The following is a 22,879-nucleotide window of genomic DNA, read 5'->3' as shown; positions in this document are numbered from 1 at the left end:
CCATTGCAAATAGATGTCAGGTTTGTTGCCAAATAACATGTCTGATTTCATGTCTAATAGGTAGTGGAATTTAATGAGTACAAACTGAAAAATGGAATAGTTCTCAGTAGGAAGGGAGCTGAGTTCTTTTGACACACCCTGCTGTTCATTCAATTGTAAAAGATACCCACAGGTGGCAATTCAGTGCTTTCAGTGCCTTGTCTGTGTGAAAGAATAAATGTGAAGCCTGGGCACACTGGGAACAAATCCACCCTGGCTCACAGGCTCAGTAGGAACTTTCAAAAGGAGTGAAAAAGGGCAGCCTTTGTAGCTAAAGGAGGGTGTTGGTGGTCTGAGATTTTTCCGTTGATATCTAAGGTACTTGATATTTAAGGTAATTACACCTAAAACTTAAGTAGGGAGTGAAATTTATACTAAATTCAGTGGTTCAGGCCTTCAGGTGGCCCACTGCTGCAGTTAGTTTGGAAGACATACTTGACACCTCCTCCACGTTTTTTTCTGGGAATCATTTGCCAGCTGGGTCCACAGCTGGTGCTGTGGCCTAAATGGGCTCTGTGGAGAGACAGCAGAGAAATCCTTGTGAGGACTGAAGGGAGCCTATGAGAAAGAGGGAGAGAGACTGTTTACAAGGGCTTGTAGTGACAGGACAAGGGGGAATGGCTTCACACTGAAATAGAGCAGGTTTAGATGGGATGTTGGGAAGAAATTCTTGACTGTGGGGGTGGTTGCCCAGAGAAGCTGTGGCTGCCGCATCCCTGGAAATGTTCAAGGCCAGGTTGGATTGGACTTGGAGCAACCTGGGATAGAGAAAGGAGTCCCTGCCCATGGCAGGCAGGTTGGAACTAGGTGGTTTTTCAGGTCCCTTCTAATCCAAACCTATCTATGATTTGATGATTTTATGATTATCACACTTCAGCTGTCCCATTCATCACCAGTGCAGAATGTGTGGCTCAGGGACTCATGTGGATGTTCCCTTCCTTGAAGCTGTCATAGTGCATGGGGGATTCATATCTTTGTGATGGTTTAGTTGCCCAGCTCTTGTCTCTAGGATATGTTAGAGTTAAAATAGTCCCTGAGGAAAAGGTGATGCTGAAATGTGCCTTTTACTCACCCCATGGGGAACTGTAGGTGCTGGCAATGGATGTGTGTCCTGCTGCTTCCCTACTTTTTTAGGAAACTTGCATGGCAAATTTCCTTCAGGTAAAAGTTGGGTACTCTTAAGTGAAGTGTCAGATGTTTTTAATACCTGAAGGTCTAATTCTGTCTGGTGCTGAGCCTTGTAAACCAGTGCTTTGTATAACCTGGATTTAGGAGCACTTTGTACATGGCCAGGTCAAATCACGAGCATGTTTACTGTAGCTCATGGGTCTGGTTTGCTGTGTAGTTTTGAACTGTGATTAAATGGAGATCATTATTTTGCAGGCTCACAGAACACAGAGTGCTTGGAATAGGGTAGTGAGAAACCTATTTTCTTGTATGTAAGTGAACTCTTCTGGGGCTATGTTGCTGAAGCCGGATCCCTTCTCAGCTAAGGCTACTTCCAAAGTGTACATATTTATGATAACCTCAGGCCATCTGCCACTGATTTCAGAATGAAGTAAAATATTCATTCTGGATGTATCCTGCTTTATCACAGCCAGTGATTCACAGTGGAATGTATCTTTTGCCATATTTTCTTGTCTTAAACCCAGTAAGTTTTTTGTACACAATTTAGAATCTTTTAAGTCTTCCACATTTTGTCTCTCCCTTAATCTTTGCCCAAAAATAAAGGGGAAATTTTACCTTAGATTCTGTACTGCCATTTTTGCAGTCTGAGAAGCAGCTTGTTGGAGACTGCAATTAAAATTATTACATATTTTACCCATAATTCAAGAAGAAAAAGTAAATGACGTTGTTAGAAGTGTTTAAACAGAAAGCTTTCGGTCGCTTAATCACATATGAAATAACAAAAGGCTTTTGAAAAGCCATTTATATTTCTGCATTGCCATATTGAATACCACCATGCCTGCTCCCTAACAATAAAATTTTACAATATTTGTTGAGCAAACCCCATATTTTTCTTAATGCAGCAATGTAGGTATTTTTACATTACAGGACTGTTTCATTAAAGAAAAGTCATGGCAGTTCAAGTGGGTGAGTTATTTTCCTTGAAAGTTCTGTTTGTCAAGGTAGAATTAAATTGGACTAGCCAGGACTGTCAGTGTGCTGAAAATTGAGTTCTCTTTGGGGAAGTGGCAGTGCAGAAACCAATTGGTTAATTATATTGTCTAATCTCAGCTGGTCAGGATTGCATGCTCTGAAGGTGGATAGTCACTATAAAGAAAGTCTTGTAATTTCTTGTGCTCAAAAGAGGCACTTGCAAATCATTACAAGATGCGATCACATAAGATCAGGAAGCCTCGATGGATTAGTAATGAGACACAGAGCCTTTTAGCTCAAGGTCGATGTTCCTAATCCAGATCTGCCTGTGCTGTTGGGAAGTGACCTCAGGCAGGTTCTTTGTTTGCGGTGAGCTGGAGTTTTCAGGGTTGTTGATAAGTACAAATTCACTGAAGAAAAATTGCCGTGGCGGTGGTTTTCTCTCTGGCTGTCTCCTTCCCTCTTATATAGAGACAGAATTTCTGCTGTTTTCTTGAATTGTGCTGACTGAGGGAGATTAATGTGATTCTGGCCAGGTTCCTGCTGCTGGGAGCTGCCTGCTGGGCAGTGATGATGCTGCCGGACACGAGTGCTCTGGCATGGGCAGTGGAGGGAACTCAGCAGCAGGAGGCAGGACAGGAGTTTGTGTTTAAAGGAGAGACTGCTAGAAGTTCATGTTTAAAGGCTCACGTTTAAAGAACAGGATGAGGGAGGCAGTCCAACCCCACACAGTGTCCTTAGAAGCTTTGAAAATAACAGGAGTTGAGCAGGTGTGCATGGAAGGGAAGTCTTTTTCAATGGGCTATCCAGCAAGTGTACAGGGCTGTGGAGGACCTGGCGGCTCATTACAGACAGTGGCACTAATGCAGCTGTCACTGTCTCCTGCTGCTGAGGTTCACTACAGATGGAACTGACGTTTTCTTGGGTTCTAAGGACCTTCAAGCAAGGGATCTTGCAGAGGAATGTGCCTTTATGGAACTGCTGCTGCTCTGTAGGAACAGCTATTGCAAACAATAGCTCCTTCCCACCCTGTCCCTGCTGAGACATTGAGTTGAAGGAAGTATCAAATGGACACTGTATATAATCTCACAATATCCATGGATTTTCAAAGCTATCTACTATTCTGACAATTTATATTGCAAGGCAATGTGTGTTTTGAGATCAAGAAAAGCCAACCACACTAGAAACTGTTTTCTAGTGAGTAAAAAGTCAACACAATTTTTAAGGGTTAAAAACCTCCGTATAAACTGTGGGTTGAAATTTTTTTTTCGAGAATACAATCAGAAGAAACCTGTTAATAGTTTCCTTTTGTAATGTGCTGACTTCAAGAGGAAAACCCAACTGCTTTATTTAGAGTACCATCCTTGTGGAAAGAGTGGAACTAATGACAACTGTACCAGGTCACCTTTAACTTTCTCAGATGGGAGATGGTGGAGCACTGCTGTTAAAGTCAATGGCTCTTGGGGGAACCTAACCGGCACTGTAGAAGGTAATGACATGTCCTCTCCTGCCACCTATGGCTGCTCCATTATCCTTGAAAGCAGCCATGAAATTTGCACAGCTTTAACGGGAACATCTGCTTCTCTCCCTTGGTTGTTTCCCTCACATCTGCAGCGGTGGCGACAGGGCACACACTCTTCCTCATTTACCCTCGTTGCTCTGACCTTTCCTGTGGCTCATTTTTTATGCTGTGTCTCCTTAATGACTATTCTAATTCATCTCTGCATTTGCTGATAGTCTTATTAGGGCCAAGGGAAAATTCACCAGGTGAGGAAGCCTGTTGTTTCCTGGTAAGAATGAAACTTTGTCAAATCTGACAAGCTGGCTGGGATACTTTTGAGGGACAATTTCACTACAGTTTCTGCAACTTGCCCAGTTGGGGACTAGTGTTCCTGCTAAAAAGAGCAATCCATCTCTTCTGTGGTGAATGAAGTAAGTCTCCTTTTCTGACTGACATGGATGATTTTTTTTTTTCTGGCCAACACCTAGAAAAATATCCAATTGTCCTCCTGCTATTTAAACATCTAATTTCCATTGATTTCAAATAGATTTCATGGCCAACATGAGAATGGGACATTTAAAAGCCCTTGGGAATTTGAGACTTCCCCTTCAATTCTAACTCCTTTGAGCTTCCAATCCAAATATGCTTTGTCAAGTGTCCTGGAGCAAAGCCAGTGTCTGTCTGGTTTCCTACAGGCACAGGGAAATGCTATCATTGCATCTGCTGCATCACAAAATAAAAGTGCTCAGTTATTGGGGGGAAATTTCCATCTCATGGTCTAAAACCCCCTTCCAAATACAACAATCTCTAAGAGTCAAGGTCTCTCTTAGTCCTTTGAGTGATGGCAGTGAGGATTGAATTTGATTCAAGGATCAAACTCTCGGACTTTCTCCCAGAGTTGTGGTCTCTTTCTGTCAAACATATGACGTGTGTGGAGGGAGGCTTTTGATGCTAGTCTTCATTTTGTTCCTGTTGTACATATTATGGGATACAGTGACTTCCGTGCCATTTTAAAGTTATATTTTAACTTTTCACTTCAAGCTGAATGGCTTAATTAAAATGGAAAATCTACCTAATCATTGTCAAGGACTGTAAATTTTAATAAGAATGGAAGAAGAGCTGGATTCTTGGGTACTTGGAAGGGGATATGTGGAACAAGAAAATAATGTTTTAACCTATAGTTCTTCCATTTCTGAGAAGGGTCTGTTAACACTCTGTCTTTACTGATTCAAGCAGCTTTTTTGTAGCAATTCACATTTTAAGCCTGAGCGAAATATCTTTATTGATGCTAGTTGCCAAATGAAAAAAAAGCTAAATTTGTGTAGAACAAGCTGTATACTGACTTCAAAAACACCTTCTTCTGCATAAAAGAATAGGCTTAGTTATATAAATGACACGGAAGAAATAAGGTGGGAGATCAGCACAGTTTGTGTGTTGTGGCAGCACCCACTTGTGCACACCCAGTTACTGAGCAGAGATCTCCACTTTTGGCTCTTTGAACTGCACCTTTCTGGGATTTTCTTGGGTTACAGCCTGTGACTGGAACGTTAAAATTTTAGTCTTCCACCTTTATTCTTAGATAAAGAAGATTAAAAAGTGAAAGTTGAGAGGCTCAAGAGGACTGAAGAAGCTTGAAAAGAAAAAGAAATATTAATGGTGATGCTTTGACTGAGAGTCATCTGTATGAAATAGGAAATGTACAGACCTCCACAGCTTCTGAATTCTGACCTTTTAAATTATTATTCTGTCATTAGCAGTGTAGGTCGGGGTCAGCAGTTTAAATGTGGGCCTATGGGAAACAGTTACCAGGTATTCTCACTTTATTTCCTTGTATCTGTATTTTATTGTGGGTCTGTTGCAGTGCAGCATGAAGCGGTGGGCAGTCTGCAGTTTTATTTTTTTTCCATAAAAGAAAACCCTCCCTATTTTAACAACACTGACTAAAAAAAGTCTGTTGACATTCTGAAAACCTCACTTATGCTTCGTACTTATGGATATAGCAGTTAAAATAACTTAAGTTCAATTAGCTGTTCAGCCAGGTTGGATAAATTCTGCACATGCTGAAACCACTTACAAGTCCTCATGCCACTCAGAGTTACAAATGCATTTTTTCAATTTAGTTTTATGACCTGTTATTGCTTAACTGGCAGCTGGATCTTATACTTGGATTGCTGTGATGCTTTCCTTACCTATTCCATTGGATAAACCCAAGGTAATCATTACAGCTGTATAAAACCTGGTATCAAATGAGACAAACTTTGAAAATAATTGATCAGTGGTGATCAAGACATAGGGCTTTTCCCAGAGATTAAAGACCAGCTGAGGAGCTGATGGCCTGGTGCCCAGTGCCTTGAGTGATCTGATTGCTCTTAATGTTCCTCAGAATTCCATTTGCCTGATTCGCCTATCACATGAAAACTTCATCCCACTTCAGCAGTGAAATCTATCATTCAAATTCAGTCTTATCTGCTGGTTCTGGTTTTTGCAAAAGACAGTTCTTCCAGTGGCAACAAATGCTGCTATATGAGTTTAATAAACACAGAGCAATTAGTAGAAAGTGGGATTCAGTGCCATCCTTTAAATTAAGAACATCCAACAGGATGACCAGAAGAGCTTTCATAAACCACACCATTCAATGATAGCAGTTATGTGTGGATCTTTCTGGAGCAGACCCTCAAATGAGGGTTAAAGAATGAATAATTATTTATTTACTTACCTCTAACTGTCAAATTCAGGCACATTCCTGTTATTCTATAGTCCCATAAAAGTAATTCAAGGAGGGAAATACACCTTTGCATTATAAAAATAAACCCCAGAAAGCAGAAGTTCTTTATGCCTTGTAAGTGTGAGCTGTTTTGAGCCCTGAAATGGAGTACAGTACATGTTTCCTTGGTTGATCTCCCCAGTTTTACTGATTCTATTTGGACATGAGACTAAAGATTCAGTTTTCACTTAAAATGAAGAGAATGCTTCTTTCCCAAACATCTACTTTGTTTTCTGGCAGCTTCCATTTACTTAATCTGCAGAGCTTAATGACTTAGATGACAATTAGTGTTTCGTATTCTCTAAACAAATATCATTCTTGTCTGATGAATGACCTTGAACTGGGTTAAAAATACCTCTGGTATTCAGTAGATTACAAATGTTTGTTTTACACAAGTAAGCCCAAAATGATCATTAGATATTTCAGGTGATGGAGGAATGCTCAGAAAGGCAGAAGACTTAATCCTCAAAATATATTTTGTTGCATGCATGAGACAGACTTAAAAGGGTTTTGTTGGGGATTTTTTTTTTTAAATTTCTTAAAGATTATGATACTATTAAATGAACTTCTGTCATGCCATAAATGAGCAGTAATAAGCTGTACAAGCACAGCCCTGAGACTGGGTGTGGAGAGCAGCTGCAGATGGCAGTGAGCTCCTGGTGCTTACAAGGGCTGTGTTAGTGACACCTTGATCAGGATGGCTTCATCATTGATGTGGATGGGACAACCTTTCCTGGTTTGTGGTCCCAAATATGCTATTTTTGCTTTCCTATGGCAAGAACAACCCTGTTTTGAGAGGAAATCAGCTCTCAAAATTGAGGCAGAAAATTTAATTTTTGCTCACAAAGTGGTGAGTAACCATAAGCCTGCCCTATATGGATGTGTGTACCTGCTTTCTTCAGGCAAGCAGAAATCTCTCTAGGGAACTGGTTTCATTCTCTTTCCCTTTCTCTCATGATAAATTTGTGAAGGAAGGAACAAATGAGAGAAAAATAGTGGTCTGCATGTAATAGCGAGAGTGAATGTTAATGGGACACCTGGGAAATACTTCTATATTACAGAGCACAATGTTGCTCATTTGCTACAAGTTATGATTGAAAACCAAATCTTTCCTTTGCATTTTCTCCTCTGTGTCACCTAAAATAGCCCCACAGCAGGAAGCTCCCTGCAGGAAATGATTAGCCCTGCTTTACTCCGAGGTGCCTTATGAGGTTTTACGTTCCTGGATTCCGTCTGTACAAGTGATGTGTGTGCTTGAACAAGGATGAATATTGGTGCCCAGCTGAAAGGCAGCAGTCCTTATTGATTGACTCCAGCGAGCACCCTGGCAGACAGAGACACTCATGTTTTAATTTGTTTTTGCTTCCAGGTCACCCTTCATCCACCTTTCCATTTGCAGCAGCTTTTCCCTCCTGCCCCCACATTTACAGCACCTCAGTTGTTTTGATTTATCGACAACTCAGATTTAATGCTTTGTTCCTTGGAGAAGTCTCTGTGCTTGTGTCTGATCTAATGTCACCTGTGCTACTTATTCCAGAGGACTTTAATCTCCATATGGATGTGACCTCTGACAATCACCACAGAATTCACTCTCTTACATGATTCTCTACAGCTGTGTCAGCAGATTCCTCCACCTGCTCTGAAGGGTTATGCTTTTGATTTCATTAACTCTTTGGGTCTTATTATCAGGGTTTGAGGTCACTCACCTATTCTCAAATATACAGCTACACCTACCTGGTGTTCCTCCCTACTCAGTTGCTTGTTTTTAGAGCTGGTTTTTTTACCCCAGGTGTCATGTCTCACCTGAAACCAGTTAAAGTGCTTCAGGACTGGTCCCCTGGTTCCCCAGATAAAATCCTGATTGTGATTTTGCATATAGCACACTTCTGTTTTCCACAAGGAGAAAAGCATAAATGTCTTGATTGGAACAAAGTCTGTAACTTTATGGGCTGTGGGAAAATCTTTGTTGTTTGAAGTCTACACGTTGTGGAAGCTCCAGCCTCTATTCCTACACCTGGAAGATGGTTGTATCTTTGCTTCCTTTTTTTCTTAGAGATATTAGTACTAGGAATCACAATCCTGCTATGTGTTTGAGGATTGTAAGAGTAATGGCTAGCAAAAAAGGGTTTCTTTTTCCCTTTTTGTTTATGTTTGGGTTTTTTGTGTGTGTTACATCTTACTTTGCCTACTATCATGGGCAGGTGATTATGGGAAGATATTTCTTGTCTATTTATTCCTAGAACAGCTGAACTGGGCTTTTGTGGCAGTTCTGGACTCTCTCTGAACGCTCCCTTACTGCCCATAAGTGAAAAGATTGAACTTAAAAGTGGAACTGGACTGATTTGTATATTCAGAGACAATTTCTGAGAAAGTGGGGGATATATATATATATGTGTGTGTGTGTGTGTATATATATAAAAAAAAATATACTGCATATCCTCGAGGGAGGAGAGCATCTAAGACAGAACCTTGTGACATGAATGTGAAATTATGAAAAAAATCTGATCCAGGTGGAATGGTAGTAGAGAAAAAGCTGTGCTGTTATTCTCAGCCTCTAACATGGTGTGTACATTTTACTTTCCAAGTGACTTTTATCTTCTTTTCTTGAGAAGAATTCCCATCTTTAGAAATACCCCTTTTCCACTTTTACTCCTCAAAACTCCTGCCCTGTGAGCTGGATTGGTTCTTGTAAATATGTGTGACAAAGAATATGAAAAATAGCAAGAGTTGTTTCCTCTAATATTTGTGTTTTTCTAACAATATTTGCCTTTTGGTGTGTGCTTCCCATGCTCATGTATTTGTAAGCAAAAGTCAGCATGACATGAAGGCAGATGATGAACTGGCACCAAGCTTCTTAAAGTGCTTTCCTCTTCCAAATAGCATCAGTGCCGACTTCTAAACTCATTTGTTTCTCTTAATGTTGTCTGTAATATTTAGTTCCATAGCTGTTCATCCTCCTATTGACATCCATCCTCTCACCCTTTAAATAAATGATGCAGTTGATTTTGTGCAGACCAAGCTTGCTGGTTTTGAGGCTTTCTGAGGAATGTGCTGAGCTGGACTCATCCTACTCCAGATTTGCTGCTCTCCACAGCATAGTAGCTCTCTTCATCAGAGGTGGCAGCTTATGAAACAGAGATAAAAACTCTCTTCACATTTGTCTTTTCCTTATGTTTCTTAGCTAAGAAATTAGAAAAAAGAGGAGGTTGTTCAGGATTTCTGATAGAGGCATGCTGCCTGCATGTATATTGCATTGTGACAGCACTCCCTGGGAGTGATCAGAATTAGTCACAGAGATGAAATGGATGTGGACAAAATTGGTTAGCAACCTTCTGAAAGCCTCCTTCTTTCTTTGATATGTTCCTTCTGGTTTTGAAGTGCATCACTATGATGTTTGATATTTTATTAACAATAATTATATTTCCCTCTTTTTTTTTGAGCATTTCAAAGAGTTTTAGAAGTATTAATTGAGTATCTGCCCTCTGACTCCTATTAAGAATGTGAAAATAAGGTCTAGTCAAATATTTTTGTTGAAAAAAAGTATTAAGAATAGTACTGAGAATATTAAGAGTACTACTGAGAATAAACAGTTCAATGGTGATTATTGAGTCAACTCCATTTACAACACTTGTGCTGGCTTGTAATGTCCAAGCCTAATAACTTCCTTGTTAGTACTTTCTTGTTCTTCAGAGATGATGTCTGTGTTCTCTGAAATCCCTGGGGGCTGTCTTGCAGCTCTGCACAGCACCTTTTTCTGGGATGAAAATCCTACAGATAACAAATAACTGGTCACAGAATCTTCATGTGGCCATTTCTTTAGGTCTTTAAGAAGCATTCTGGGCTTGGGCACCTGAGGGCTGTTGTTATCTGTAGGTGTCTCATTTTGGAAGGCAGCAAAATTCATAGCAGGGAGTATCCTGGAGGTTGCTTCCATTAGGGAGCCCTGTCCCATTGTGTCTGTGCCCTGTACTGAGAGATAGAGTCCTTAGTGAGCTAGAACAGCACTGGTGCTTCCAGGGAAGCAGAGCTCTAAGGAAATTAGGATATGGATAACAACACATGTGCCAAACTCCTGACCAGAGGAAACACAGAGCCACAAGGTTTTCAACACTCATCCCCTGTCCTCCACTGTCGCTGGCTGACCCATGCTCTCCCTTCAACATGCAGAAGGATTTCTGTGACAGAGACCTTTCTGTGGTGGTGTTGCTGATAAAATGTTTCTTTCTTTGGAGAGTTTTCTTATTTAAAAGTGACGATGTAACTGAATTTCAACTGCAAATACTGGCAGCCCTTAAGCTGTAGATCTGAATAGGTTTACAGGTGATGAGCTATGAATTTATGGGCTTTGCTCTTCACAGCCTTTCTCCCTCTCTCTCACTGCATTTCTCCCTGAAATGGTTTTCCTGATGTGTCCAGCATAGAATTCACTTACTGTGGTCTTCACATTTTAAAAACACTTCAGTCCCTGCTCCTCTAATGATTTGGCTTCCAGAGAATCCATTGATTATAAAATATTTTAAGGTGTTTCTTGAGTGATTCTGTCAGTATAATCTCAGCTGCACGTTAAGTGTACTTTAAACCTGAGATGAAGGTTTATTTAGTGCAAGATGAATGTTAAAACATGAAGGAGAGAATTCTTATATTCTTTCTTTTTGCTGCTGTTGGGCACCTGAATGCAGATACAACAGGTTTCAATAGATCTAGGGAGGAATAGACTGAGTTAGGGTTGATTAAGATTTTCTGTGAGTTTTCTTAAATCTGAAAGCTGCTCTGCAAATGAGTGTTTATCCTCTAGATTGCTGAACACTGGCAAAAACAGGACCAAAAGGCACCATGTTAGCCCTCAGCATTTGTTCAGCACCTGCTCACAGATGTGTCTGAATATTAAGGAGAAATTCATACGGTGTTCAACAGCATAAAAAGTGTCAGGATGTGTGTGAACAAGCAGGAGGAAATATCAACGTGAACGTGTAGGAGGGGAAAGACTATTACCAGGGCAATCCAATTAATACAAATGATGCATGCAGATGTCTGTGGCTTTTTAGTGCCTCCACTGTTGTACTCCATGAGGGAGTACATGCATTAGGGACAAGGGAGGTGAGTGCTGCCTTTCCTTGTGTGCCAGTGGTGCTTTCAAACCTGGGCATCCCACTCCTCCCAGGAGATGAAGAAGGGACACCTTCCCTTACCTGCTTGTGGAGGAAAACCAGGAATGTGACAGTAAAACAGCTCCTAAAACAAGGGCTGCTTTCATGAGGTAACTTAATTTTGCCTTCTGCAAACAGCAGTGTGTCTGTTGACTCCTGGCACTTCAGGGCAGCACTGTCACTGCTTTAAAACTCAAACAAGATAATTGAAAGAGCCCAAGGTTTTTGGGGCTGTATGCTCAGGGCCAGCGTGTTTGATTTCCTTTGGTATTGGCTTAACAGGACTGTTCACCTAAAGGAAGTAGGATTTGAACTGGAAAATAGACATCCCTGAAGCTACATATTGATAATTGGAGCTGGATCCTTATGATGTACCTTCTGGAAAAAAGGTTCTCTTATCTCAGCATCTGATGTCTGGTGAATAGTGACTTTAACTAAAGACAAGACCTGGCCACTTGGTCTTTCAGATGAGATACATGGCAAACACAAATATGTGGCCTGAGCAGTTCAAAATTTTTGCTTTTTATTGCTTCCCTTATAAAACCTCATTCTCAAGAGACAAACCAGACTCTGACCTTGCTCTCCTGAAGTGAATAGAAACTTTGCTGTTGATTCCAGTGAATGCAGGACCACCACAGTGGACACTGTAGGAAACCAATGGAAATTTTCTCCTATTTATCCCAAAGAGTTTTGATTCAAGCTGTTGCACTAATAAACAGATAATTAAATAAATATTGAATTTAATAAATAAAATTAGCAACCTCATTAAATTAACAGCCTCTCTTAAATTAACAATCTCATCTTACAAAATCTTTTCTGTCAGAACTTTTGCCATCTTACTATCTCCAAGCATTTTCAGGAACAATACTTTGGGATGAAGTGGCAAACTTACTTTCTCTTTTGTGTGTTTGTTTTCCATATTGACTTACGGAGAAGCTGCTGTCCTCCTGACTAGTAGCTGTTTTCATTTTTTTCCATGTTTATTACTATATGGGTATTAGGTACTTCATGAAAAGTCACAGTCTGCCAATAAACTTATTACAGTGGCTCTGTAAGGTACTTTTATGTTATCTTCAGCATTTTGCCAACTTGTAGTAAAATACCTTATGCATTTTTCTGCTGTAGCACATTTTGCTTAAAAGTAGTGTAGCTTTGTCCTCAGGGAAAAAAATAAAAAAAAAAAAAAAAAGTCTGTATATATAATTTTTTAAAAAGTTGAGTGCTCAAGTAGAACACTACATTTCCACTCCAAGATTGAATATGCATAGTTTCTTGTCCACTGAGGTTGTTAGGAATACAAATTTGGCAACAAAATTCAGGCAGCCAAGTGTTTTCACAAGTATTTCAGCTGTGCTTGAAATACTTGTGAAACCAAAACACACAGAGCAAGGAACACTGCCAAGCAAACTTTTTTTAAAAGTTATATGTATGTATTTAATACTCTTAAGTCCCCCCACAGAAGCTTAAATTGCATTGCTAACTCTTTTTGAAGTCTAAGATTTCACATCTAATCAAGTCATAACATTTTCCACACAAAAATACAGTGATGTTAATCCCTCAATAAGATTTCATTTGTAAAAGTGTGCCCGATGTTAGTTAGCAGCAGATACTGTAAAAAACCAAAAAAAACCCCAAGCCAGCCCAAAATATCCAAACAAAACCCCCCAAACAGGGCAAACATGGAGTGAGGAGGAAGCAGGATAATTCTCAGGTTTGCCACTTGGAGGATTGTCTGCTTGTGGAGCATTCTCACCCTTCCCCCTACATTTCTTTATTCTCTGTGCCTTTGATATCAGCCACACCTAGACCAGTATCTGTGCTGTCTCTCTTCTCGTACCAGCAGCCTGTGCTGCTTTGATGGTGACTATTTTTATTACTCTCAGTGTTGTCTCTCTGTCTTGCTCACTTATGAAATAACTCACCCTGCTCTGTAGTGCTGTTAATTTACAAGGTGCTTTACAGACACAGATAAGAGCCATCCAAGGCTCTACTCTAAATAAGACAGGAAAAATGCACGATGAAGCACTTGAAGGCTGTTCAGGAAAGTGAGGACATGGAAATGACTTATGCAAAGAGGTGAGGGGCTTGAGAAATGGAGTTTCTGAGAAAAGGTTTAGGTAGGATGGAGAGGAAGTTTGGCAGCAGAGGAAAATGATCAGCTGCAAGGAGCAGTGACGCAAGATGTGAAGGCAAGAGGGAAGAAGGGAAAGGGAGGGGAAAATAAACTTGGAGAAATAGGGAAGAGAGAACTTTAAGGAAAGCAAGAGGACAGAATATTTACCAGAGGTTTGTTCAGAATGGTCTGGGAGGGAACTGAAGAAATCCGTACAGTTTGGGTGTGGGTTTTTTCTTTTGGACAAAGCTTGACTATCCATGACAGCTTCTCAGCCCACCTTGTTCTCAGCCTGCCTGCAATGACAGACAGCAAGCAGTGCTTACACGTTGTTGTGTTAAAAAGTTTCCCTGCTATTTAAGATGTTTCTCTTGTACTAAATATTATCCTGTCCGTTGTGTCCATTTATGAAGGGAAAGAATCAAATAAAACCTAATGGAAGACAGGAAGGCAAAGGAAGAGGGCTGTGCTCTGTCTGCCTTTTTGCCCTCATCATCTAACTGAATACTCCAACCTGCTCTTCTCCCTATGGCTTTGTAAGGGTGAGGGAAGAAAGATTGAAAAATTTACTTATGATAACTAATTTTATTAGTAAGAATAGTATATAAACTTAGGGAATGAGCCAGATCCTACAAGATGCTTTGCTTCTTTGCATTCCTGGGATTTAAGCTGGCTTGGGGAGATTCAGTATCCTGTAGTAGGACTGCACAAACCAGCTCTTACTTAAGAATTTTTCTTAAAGAAAGGCTTTCTGATGTGTTTTTCTCTCCACCCCTTACCTCTGGAATTATTAGGCCAGCACCAAGTGAAGCAAGGGACGTGTGAAGTCGTGGCCGTGCACCGGTGCTGCAACAAGAACCGGATTGAGGAACGCTCCCAGACAGTGAAGTGCTCCTGCTTCCCGGGGCAGGTGGCCGGCACCACACGGGCACAGCCCTCGTGCGTGGAAGGTGAGAGGCTCTGCTTGCTCGTGGCTCATTAAGATTGTTTGAGAAGTTGAGTCTCCTTGATGTTTGACTTCCCACTGCCTCAAAAGCGTAATCCTTCTTTTTGTTAATTTTGGAAACATCTCTGTGCATTGATGATAATGATTCTGTGCATAAATCTTGGTGTAATTAATCCTCTTAATATATGTACTCGTCTATTTCATGTCTGTGCCAATAAAACTTCTTAATTTCTTCACGCAAGAATTCTCCTCTAAAACTAGTTTGAAAACAGTGTAAGCCAAGAGATTCAGGCTTATGATATTAACTCTTCCAGATGTCTTAAGACTTAGTAGCTTGGCTAAAAATTCACTGGATAATAAATGCACCCTTAAGAGTGGAGGCCAGTTCTCTAGATCAATGTTTCACCATTTAATGTGCCTATTTCTTGTAGAGGTTGCTGCTCTTGTTAAATTAGTACATCTACTCCAAGACAGACTTTTTTTTAACCTTAAAGTTACCAAAAATCCCTAATTTCATTAATTCATAAGCAAGATTCTGTTTTCATTGTTTTGCATCTAAAATTGCAACAGGTTCACCCTAATATAAAACAAAAACTTCAAAGTCCAATTCTAATCTAATATTCAGAAATATTTAGTGTCAGACATAAATCTCTAAATACATGTGAATCTGTTTTTTGAGGTTATTTTACCTATTATGAAGCTGTCAAAACAGATATTTAAGAAAGTAGATTTTTATTTTTAATTTTTTAGATGCCTAGTGTTTTTATGCTTTGTAATTCAGCAATACAGTCAAATTTAACTGTGCAATTTCTTAGGGAGTTTTGTTACATCAGAAGTATCTTCTGTATTTTTCAGTGACACATCAAACAGCAGAAGTACTTTTACATATAGCAGATAATAGAAGTCAGGCAGAATTTTAAACTCACTTAGAGACTGCAAAGGTGACACTGTTATTCCATGGCAGAAATATACAAATACTATAGAAGCTTGATTCAGTCAATAGTTGCTGAAGGAATTTAATAGCTGCTTTTTCTTCAAGTATAGTTAAATTAAGTGCAACAAAATATTATGAACGTAAGATTTTGACTTTTAAAGTGGAAGCCTTTGATTCCCCCTCACTCCTTAGGGTAATGCTTTAGCAGGCTTTGCTTATTTTTGCAAGCATTTGAGACTACAGTGAGTGGCTGTAGCACAGAAACTGTAACTCTCTCCTTAGCCTCAGGATTAGATGTGTTTTCTCCTACTCTATACACACCCTTCAGTAGACTCCTACACTGTGAAAGCAAGAAACAGTTTGAGTTTTGAATTGCATGTTACAGACTGATACAGACATTTAGGGTCTTTTTCCAGCACCTTTGTCCTGAATGCAGGCTTGTTTAATTTGCCTGTAATTTGTCCTGAGTTTAAAGGGAAGGATACACCCAAAGCATAGAGTTACTTTTCCAAATAAAATAAAAAAAGATTTTATAAAGCAATTGGCTTGTCACTGTTTTTTATTGTCATTGAACTTCAGACCTTGTCCAGTAGTGGTGATCATTTGCACCAGGGCAGCAATTCTCTCTGCTGTTGATCGCTGCCGTGGTTGGTACCTGGTGTTTTTTCTTGAATCACCCAGCTCTACTTGGCCCAGCAGACCTGTAGCTTGCCATTGTTCATTCCCACTCCTCCAGGAAGGGTCATGGTGCCTCCTTTCATCCCATACTCCCTTATTTTGCCTGTTTTCCTCTGTGCCAGGACCCCTGTTGGGTGCTGTCATCTCCTCTGTGTGTTTTTCACTCCATCCTTAGCGATCTCATCAGAAATGATCTCTCACCTCCCAGGAAGCACCGTCAGGTTTCATCCATTTTTTGTCCACACTGATGTCCACAATCAATCAGTACCAATGCAAATGATCTGAGACCCATATGGCTGGTGAAAGTTCATACATTTATTTTGCAATGTTGTAAGACTGAAAGATTAGATTATAAAAGCCAAACTGGTGTTCCAGAAGTGTATTTTTTCACAATGTTTTTCAGTAAAAGTACAAAACAAAAGTAATTGAATGAACATTTCAGCAATATCCTGATGTCAGCTTGCCTGCTTGACACCCTAATTTAAAGGTTGCAGAAGAACAAATATATCTTGAAATTAAAAGGAAAAAAGTGTTTTGCAAGAAGTAGACTCCATTATTTTTGTTCATCTCTTCTGAATGTGTTATCTTTTAAAGCATGCAATTCAATAGTTTGTGCATAATGCAGACTAGCTGAATCAACATTTTAAGCCATATTTTTTTTTGAAATGCAATATAGATTATGTAGGATTGTGTACTGATATATTTCATAATCATTTTCTGGGATTTGATGAGTGCCATGAACAATGTAAAACTGAGAAATGCATGCAGATGTTTGTGCTGTTGTTAACAGCAGGTTTATAAAGCCATGACTACATTTCTAAAAATAATAGTCATGGTCTTAATAGAAATTGGCTTAAGGGTAGAAAATTAATAAATTTGCCCGGTTAGGGTGTACAACTGTGGTTTTCCAAAACATATTGCGAAAGTGGCACTGTAACTGCAAGGAGATTTTTAGTTGATATTCTAATGCTTGCCAGAGGTCTCCCCACTCTTACCTGCAGTATTTGCTGACAGACCTCACGGGTTTACATCTCTGTGCAATTCTATTTTCTCACCCAGTGAAGGAAGGAACTGTCATTTCTCTGTCCAGTCTCCCATATGCATAGCTGGGCTAAACAAGAAGCCTATGCTTCATTCCACCTTACAGCAGGTACTTGACTGAAGCATGCAAATGAAGTAGGCAAGTCATTTTTGTAGTCAGTGGAGATGGAAAGGCCCTTCCAGAGGTCAATTGAAATGTCGGAGTCAGTCTCTGGTGGTGCCTGCCTGTCTTCACTATTTGCATGCAGCATTTACCCTTCTGAGGGCTGGTGAAGTGTTTAGCCATGTTTTACCTCAAACATACTCCATGTAATTCACTATTAAACGAGCAATTGCTGGTTTTATGTTTTTGAAATCAGCCAATCGAACATGGCACAGACAACTTCCCTGCAAAAAACCAACAGTCATAAAAAAGGTATTTTATAGTTTATCTTTCCCGTTTCTATTCTCTAGCTTCCATTGTCCTGCAGAAGTGGTGGTGTCATATGAACCCCTGTTTGGATGGAGAGGACTGTAAAGTACTACCAGACTATTCAGGTTGGTCTTGCAGCAGTGGAAATAAAGTCAAAACCACAAAGGCAAGTACAGAGATCACCTGTATTTAAAGGTGCCAGTCTGCTGATTGTTCTTACTGCATTGTGTCTGTGGGTGTGAGCACCAGTCCTGGCCTTCTCAATGTTTAGGAAAGCTGTGATTAATGTAGTTGTTCTCAGAGGGGAAAATATTGGGTCAGAACTGCCCCTTCACTCCTGCAGTCAAACTGAAAATGGTCCTGATTCAGTCCTCAGTGACCCAAAGAAACTATCCTTGTGCTCAGTGCTAGAGGGATAATCATGTTCCAGGACCAATTCTTCAATTTGCAGAGTTGAGTACAGGGATCCGAGATCTTTACCAGTGTCACATAAAGTTAGATTCCTATGCTAGAAAGCCCTTTTAACTTTTGAAAGTACCAGCCTGGCTTGGGAGTTGTTGGGAACCTGCACTGATGCCACTGTGCCACACTGAACATCACTGGAAATCAGGTTGGTTCAGAATATTTCTAATTACAGACCACTCTGTAGCTGGCCTGATTTTTTTTAAACCAAAACTTTGCTATTCCATTCAATTTCGTAATTAATGGAGAGAAAATATCATGTCCTCTGTCTGCTTGGCAATTTAAAATGAGTTCAGTGCATTGAAGTTCAACAAGTCACAGCGAACTGCATGTCTAAATGCATCATAAACCAGGAGTCTTTAGCAGGCAATAGCAAGGGGAGACATATGCTCAGCTTTTCCCTTTACAGCCTCTTCTAGCTGGGAAAGAATGTTGTTCATTAGGTTACAGTCTAAGTTAATAAGCAATATTGTCACCAAATGTTGTTTAGTAAAGGCTGTTCTGAGGAGTGAAAACTGCACTAACTTCTGGATGGATGAGAGGAAATTGGATGTTTTGGGAAGCTGTGGTGTGATACTGGTGGTCTGTAGACATTGCATAGTGGCACAGAGGAAGTGGCAGAGGGGTTGGAAGTAGAAGACCTTTAAGAACATTTTCAGCCCAAACCTTTCTATGATTCTATGGCCAGTGTTATTTAAGTGCCAAAGATGCAGTCTGTAACGTGCCTGGGTCCTGCTGTTCTCCTGTGGTGGACACTACACCTGGAATTTGGCCTGCAAACTCTGGAATCAATGTGGATAACTGGGACTCAGTTATTGCAAGATAAAGATTACCCTCAGCCTTTCAATTTTTTCCCAGTGTTGACTTTTAACTACTCATTTGTGGATAAGGAGTAGCATCACACTGAAGGGTGAGACTGGTGAATTAGGAGTTCTAGAAATTGTATAAGACAGCTTCATCTCTGGACATACCAGGAGAGAGCTGGCAACTTATACCACAAGGACCTTATTGGAGAAGAGTGAGTCAGGTTAATTATTCTTGAGTGAGGGTTAATTATCCTCCATGCTTTCGACAGATACTCAAAGGATGGGGGGCAGAACAAAGACTTTTATGTTGGCACTGATGACTGAAGGCTGGAGGTGTCAAATCCTCATTCATGCAGCTGCCTCCTTCCTATGAACAGTTGTAAGGAAAATAGAATGGAAAGACAATTTCCTTTGTCACAGGGAAAAGGGAAGTATGATGTAACTTATATTTTTATTTTGCGAGTGAGCCAAAGATTTGTTTCAGATCAATAAACAAAATATTTCTTAAGTGTGTTATTAAAATCTTACACAAAGAGAACTATTTGAACTGTCAGACCAGTAGCCCAAACTGCTCAGCCACCTGTGAGTCTCAGCACTGGGATGCTCAAATCAGGCACAGCAAAACCCTTTGGGACTATTACAGAAAGTGTACACATCCGTGAATTTTTTCCAATTTAATAGCTGCCTTATGTCTAAAACACAATAAGTTGAGATCCATTCCATACCAATTTTTTTCTGTGTTATGCACCAGAGATGATCTTATTACCACTTTAATTTGTAATCAATTTTTAAAGCTTTTTAAGACCCTGGGATCAGTGCTACGTGGGACAGCAGCTTCCACAGGTTAATTATACACTGAAAGAGGAAATGCCATTTAATCAACTTTAAGTCCTCTATCTTTTCACTCCATGAAAATAAGTAAAAATAGTGTAGCTAAAATATCTGAAGCACAGGAGACTGCTGACGCTACTCAGTATTTAGATGAATAGTTAGTGGCTGAGTGGGACTGTTAAAATGTGCAAAGCTGAGGAGTTTGCATCTTCCATCAGTTCCCTCAGGAAAAGAAATAAAAACTTCTCTATGCTGAGTGTCTGTTTAGTTCTGTGACACTTCTAGACACTGCACAGCAGAGCTGACAAAGCTTTCCTCCTCACAGGCTGCCTGTTCTCATCCATTTGCAGGACAGGAAATCCAACAGGACCCTCGTCACTGTGCAGCCAAAGCTGCTGGGTTTGTGCTATGGTGTGTGCATTAAGGCATGAACACATCCCTACAGCCCCTCCAGGGTCCTGTGGGAGTTGTGCTGTCTGGGGGAGATTTCTACTGCAAGAACAATTTATTCCCCCATGTGCTGTCTGGTCCCTGGTTCCCTCCCATAAGATGGACCACTGGGAATGGGCAGCAGTTTTTGTGAATGGTCCTTTGGGATGTAAATCCTACACTTGTGCTGGAGGCACTGGTGGTGGAAATGATATGAAACAAAATAAAATAGGAGATTTCCAGGAGATGATGGTGGCAAATTTAATGGTGCACTGCCATTTCTTTATCAGCAAATGCTCCCCCATGCTATCAAACAACAGTGTAATTAGCATTTATATAGAGATTCTGCTTCTCTGTGTGGTATAAAGGTGTGGCTGGGGCAAGTTCATTCATTGTCTATTCGTGTGCACAGTTCCTTTACAGTAACAATGCACCTGATATCATCCTTTTTTTGGTCAGTTCTGTGTAGGTAATTCTTTCCTCTTCTTTTACAGGTAACACGGTAGCAAAGGCTAAAGCTGCCAGTCGCTCCCAGAGCCATGGCGTGTTGGAACTGTTCTTTGGCTGTTACACAGAGACACTTTTTTGTCACAATGTTATTGACTTAATCCTTTGAACTTGCAAAATGAGTTGGGAAAAAGAACAACACTTCTCCTTTCCACTGTGGCTGCTGTTCCTGAACCTGGATTTTGCTATTCAGTGGTACATTATAATTTCACAAGGAAAAACGAGGAGCTTTGGTTCTACCTGAAATGCACCTTGGATTCCCAAGGATCTGAGACCTGGCTGAAATCTGTGGAAGCACGCACCTGAGCTTCTTGTGGTGCACCAAGGATAAGACTTTCTTAATGACACAAAGATATGTAAATTGTTTTAAATGAGTTTAGGTCATGAATGTAACTTAGGGGATCATAGAAAGAAAATGCTGGTGTTAGAACTGGTACAGATGATCTCAAAGGTCTTTTCAACCTATATGATTCTATGGATTTGTCTGAGGTGTTTCTTGCATACAGTACAGCATAAAAACACAAGGCTGATCCCAGTGAATTGACGGTACCGTGTTAGTAAATTATGTCTTAGTGTATTTTCAACTGTGGTTTAGTACCTATCAAACTGGTATGAAGGTGAAAAGATGGAACTTATAGAATCAGTAGCAATTATTGTAGGACATACTTTGGTTATAGCTGTGCAATTAGTTTTATTTCCTTAGATAGTTCTAGGTAGTTTAACTTTTACATTCATAAGTGATGGCAGGAAAGCATGAGGAAGAGATAAAATTTGAAAGCAGGCATAGTTTTTCTTGTCCTAAAATAAATCCATTCTCTAGGGGAATAGCAAAGTATACATATTCCTTGCCTCTTTGAATCTAGATATGGAAAAGAATTTAGCCATTAGCTAGAAATATTCATTGAGATGCCTCAAAAAAAGGAAAGCAGGCTTGTACTGCATAAGGAAGGCTTACTGGAAGGGGAATAATTTGTTTGGATTTTCATAACTTTGGTTATATCCTAATAGGTAACATACTTAAAATTCATAAGCAAAATTCTAGATAAAAGTGAATCTTCAGTTTGAATTAGTTCTTGTTTAGAATGATTATAATAATTAAATGTCCAGTTCCTTGACAGACTGAATTTCCAAGTGGTTTCCTTTTGAGACACATAATTGTTCCCTATTATTGTAGATGCATTTCATGCTATTTTTCTTATTTGCCTGTTAGAGTTTTTTGTCATCAGTCTTCACAAATAGAATAGTGGGTAGAGGTGAAGCTGTAGCTGGTCTGTTCCCCCTGACATTGCAGCAGACTGAAGTGCAGTGGTGCAGATGAACTGCTGGTGACCCAGAGACTGAAGTCATTTTTATGCTTTATGTAAATATTAGGGTAACAATGCACATCCAATTTTTATATAGACAGAGAAGTGAAAAAAAGGTGTCTTGTACTAATGTAGGTCGTTGTGCATATGCTTTCTAGTGTATGGGAAAGATCCCATCAATGGTGGGAAGCTGTTCAGGGTCATAATTATTAACTTCTGATTTGCTGGAGTGAGTGGGAGCATTCAGCCAGGTGGAAAGATTTGGCCCTGTGTTTTTTGGTTTTGATTTCCTTGGTTTAGGTCACTTTTAATTATGTATTTGATTACAGCTGGGATCATAGTGGTCATTGTACTCAGTGATAAGCAAATGAGATTTTCTGCTCTGTGCTTGGACAGCTGAACAGTTAATAGACTCTGCTTGCCCTAATGAGCTATACATTCCCAATATTTTTCCATTGTTTTGATTTTCTGATTAAATTTTAAAGTTACCTTTACTATTTCTATTGTTTCTCTGCATATACATTCATGGCGTCATCAGGGAAGATCATTTTCATTTGCTGTTTGTACAGTGTTGACCCATAACTAGAATTTATTTATTTATTTTGGTAAGTGCTCTTCGGTTAGGCTTAGTTAAAACCATTGCTGAGATGTTCTAGGTGGGTAAAAAAGAGGTTGAGAGAAAAATTGTCTTTTTTTGAAGCTAAATACAAAGAAAACAAGTTACTTTCCAGTGATCATACACTGGATTTGTGGTGGAATTGAGAACAAAACCAAAACTTGTGTCTAATTCAGTCCTACCCCAAAGGGGTACAATATGTCACATGCCCTGAAATAGGACCCTGCAAGGTGCTTTGGCTGTCACTGA

The 22,879-nt window shown here is 39.9% G+C and overlaps 1 protein-coding gene across 6 annotated transcripts in view; it reads left to right on the top strand.

Annotated features, from left to right (window-relative positions):
- The window catches only part of TAFA4 (TAFA chemokine like family member 4), a 70,825-nt gene extending 48,312 nt beyond the window's left edge, over positions 1-22,513 (top strand). For all 6 annotated transcript variants that reach the window (XM_019280165.3, XM_019280164.3, XM_039559264.1 and 3 more), the window contains 3 exons: positions 14,459-14,614; positions 17,717-17,841; positions 20,698-22,513. In XM_019280165.3, coding sequence (XP_019135710.2) covers positions 14,459-14,614; positions 17,717-17,841; positions 20,698-20,709 — 293 coding nt within the window. In that variant the 3' untranslated portion in view covers positions 20,710-22,513. The remainder of the gene's footprint in view (positions 1-14,458; positions 14,615-17,716; positions 17,842-20,697) is intronic.
- The last annotated feature ends 366 nt before the right edge of the window (positions 22,514-22,879 follow it).

Source organism: Corvus cornix, chromosome 12, assembly GCF_000738735.6.
Source record: "Corvus cornix cornix isolate S_Up_H32 chromosome 12, ASM73873v5, whole genome shotgun sequence".
NCBI classification, from domain to species: domain Eukaryota; kingdom Metazoa; phylum Chordata; class Aves; order Passeriformes; family Corvidae; genus Corvus; species Corvus cornix.
This window is presented reverse-complemented; position numbering and strand designations above follow the sequence as displayed.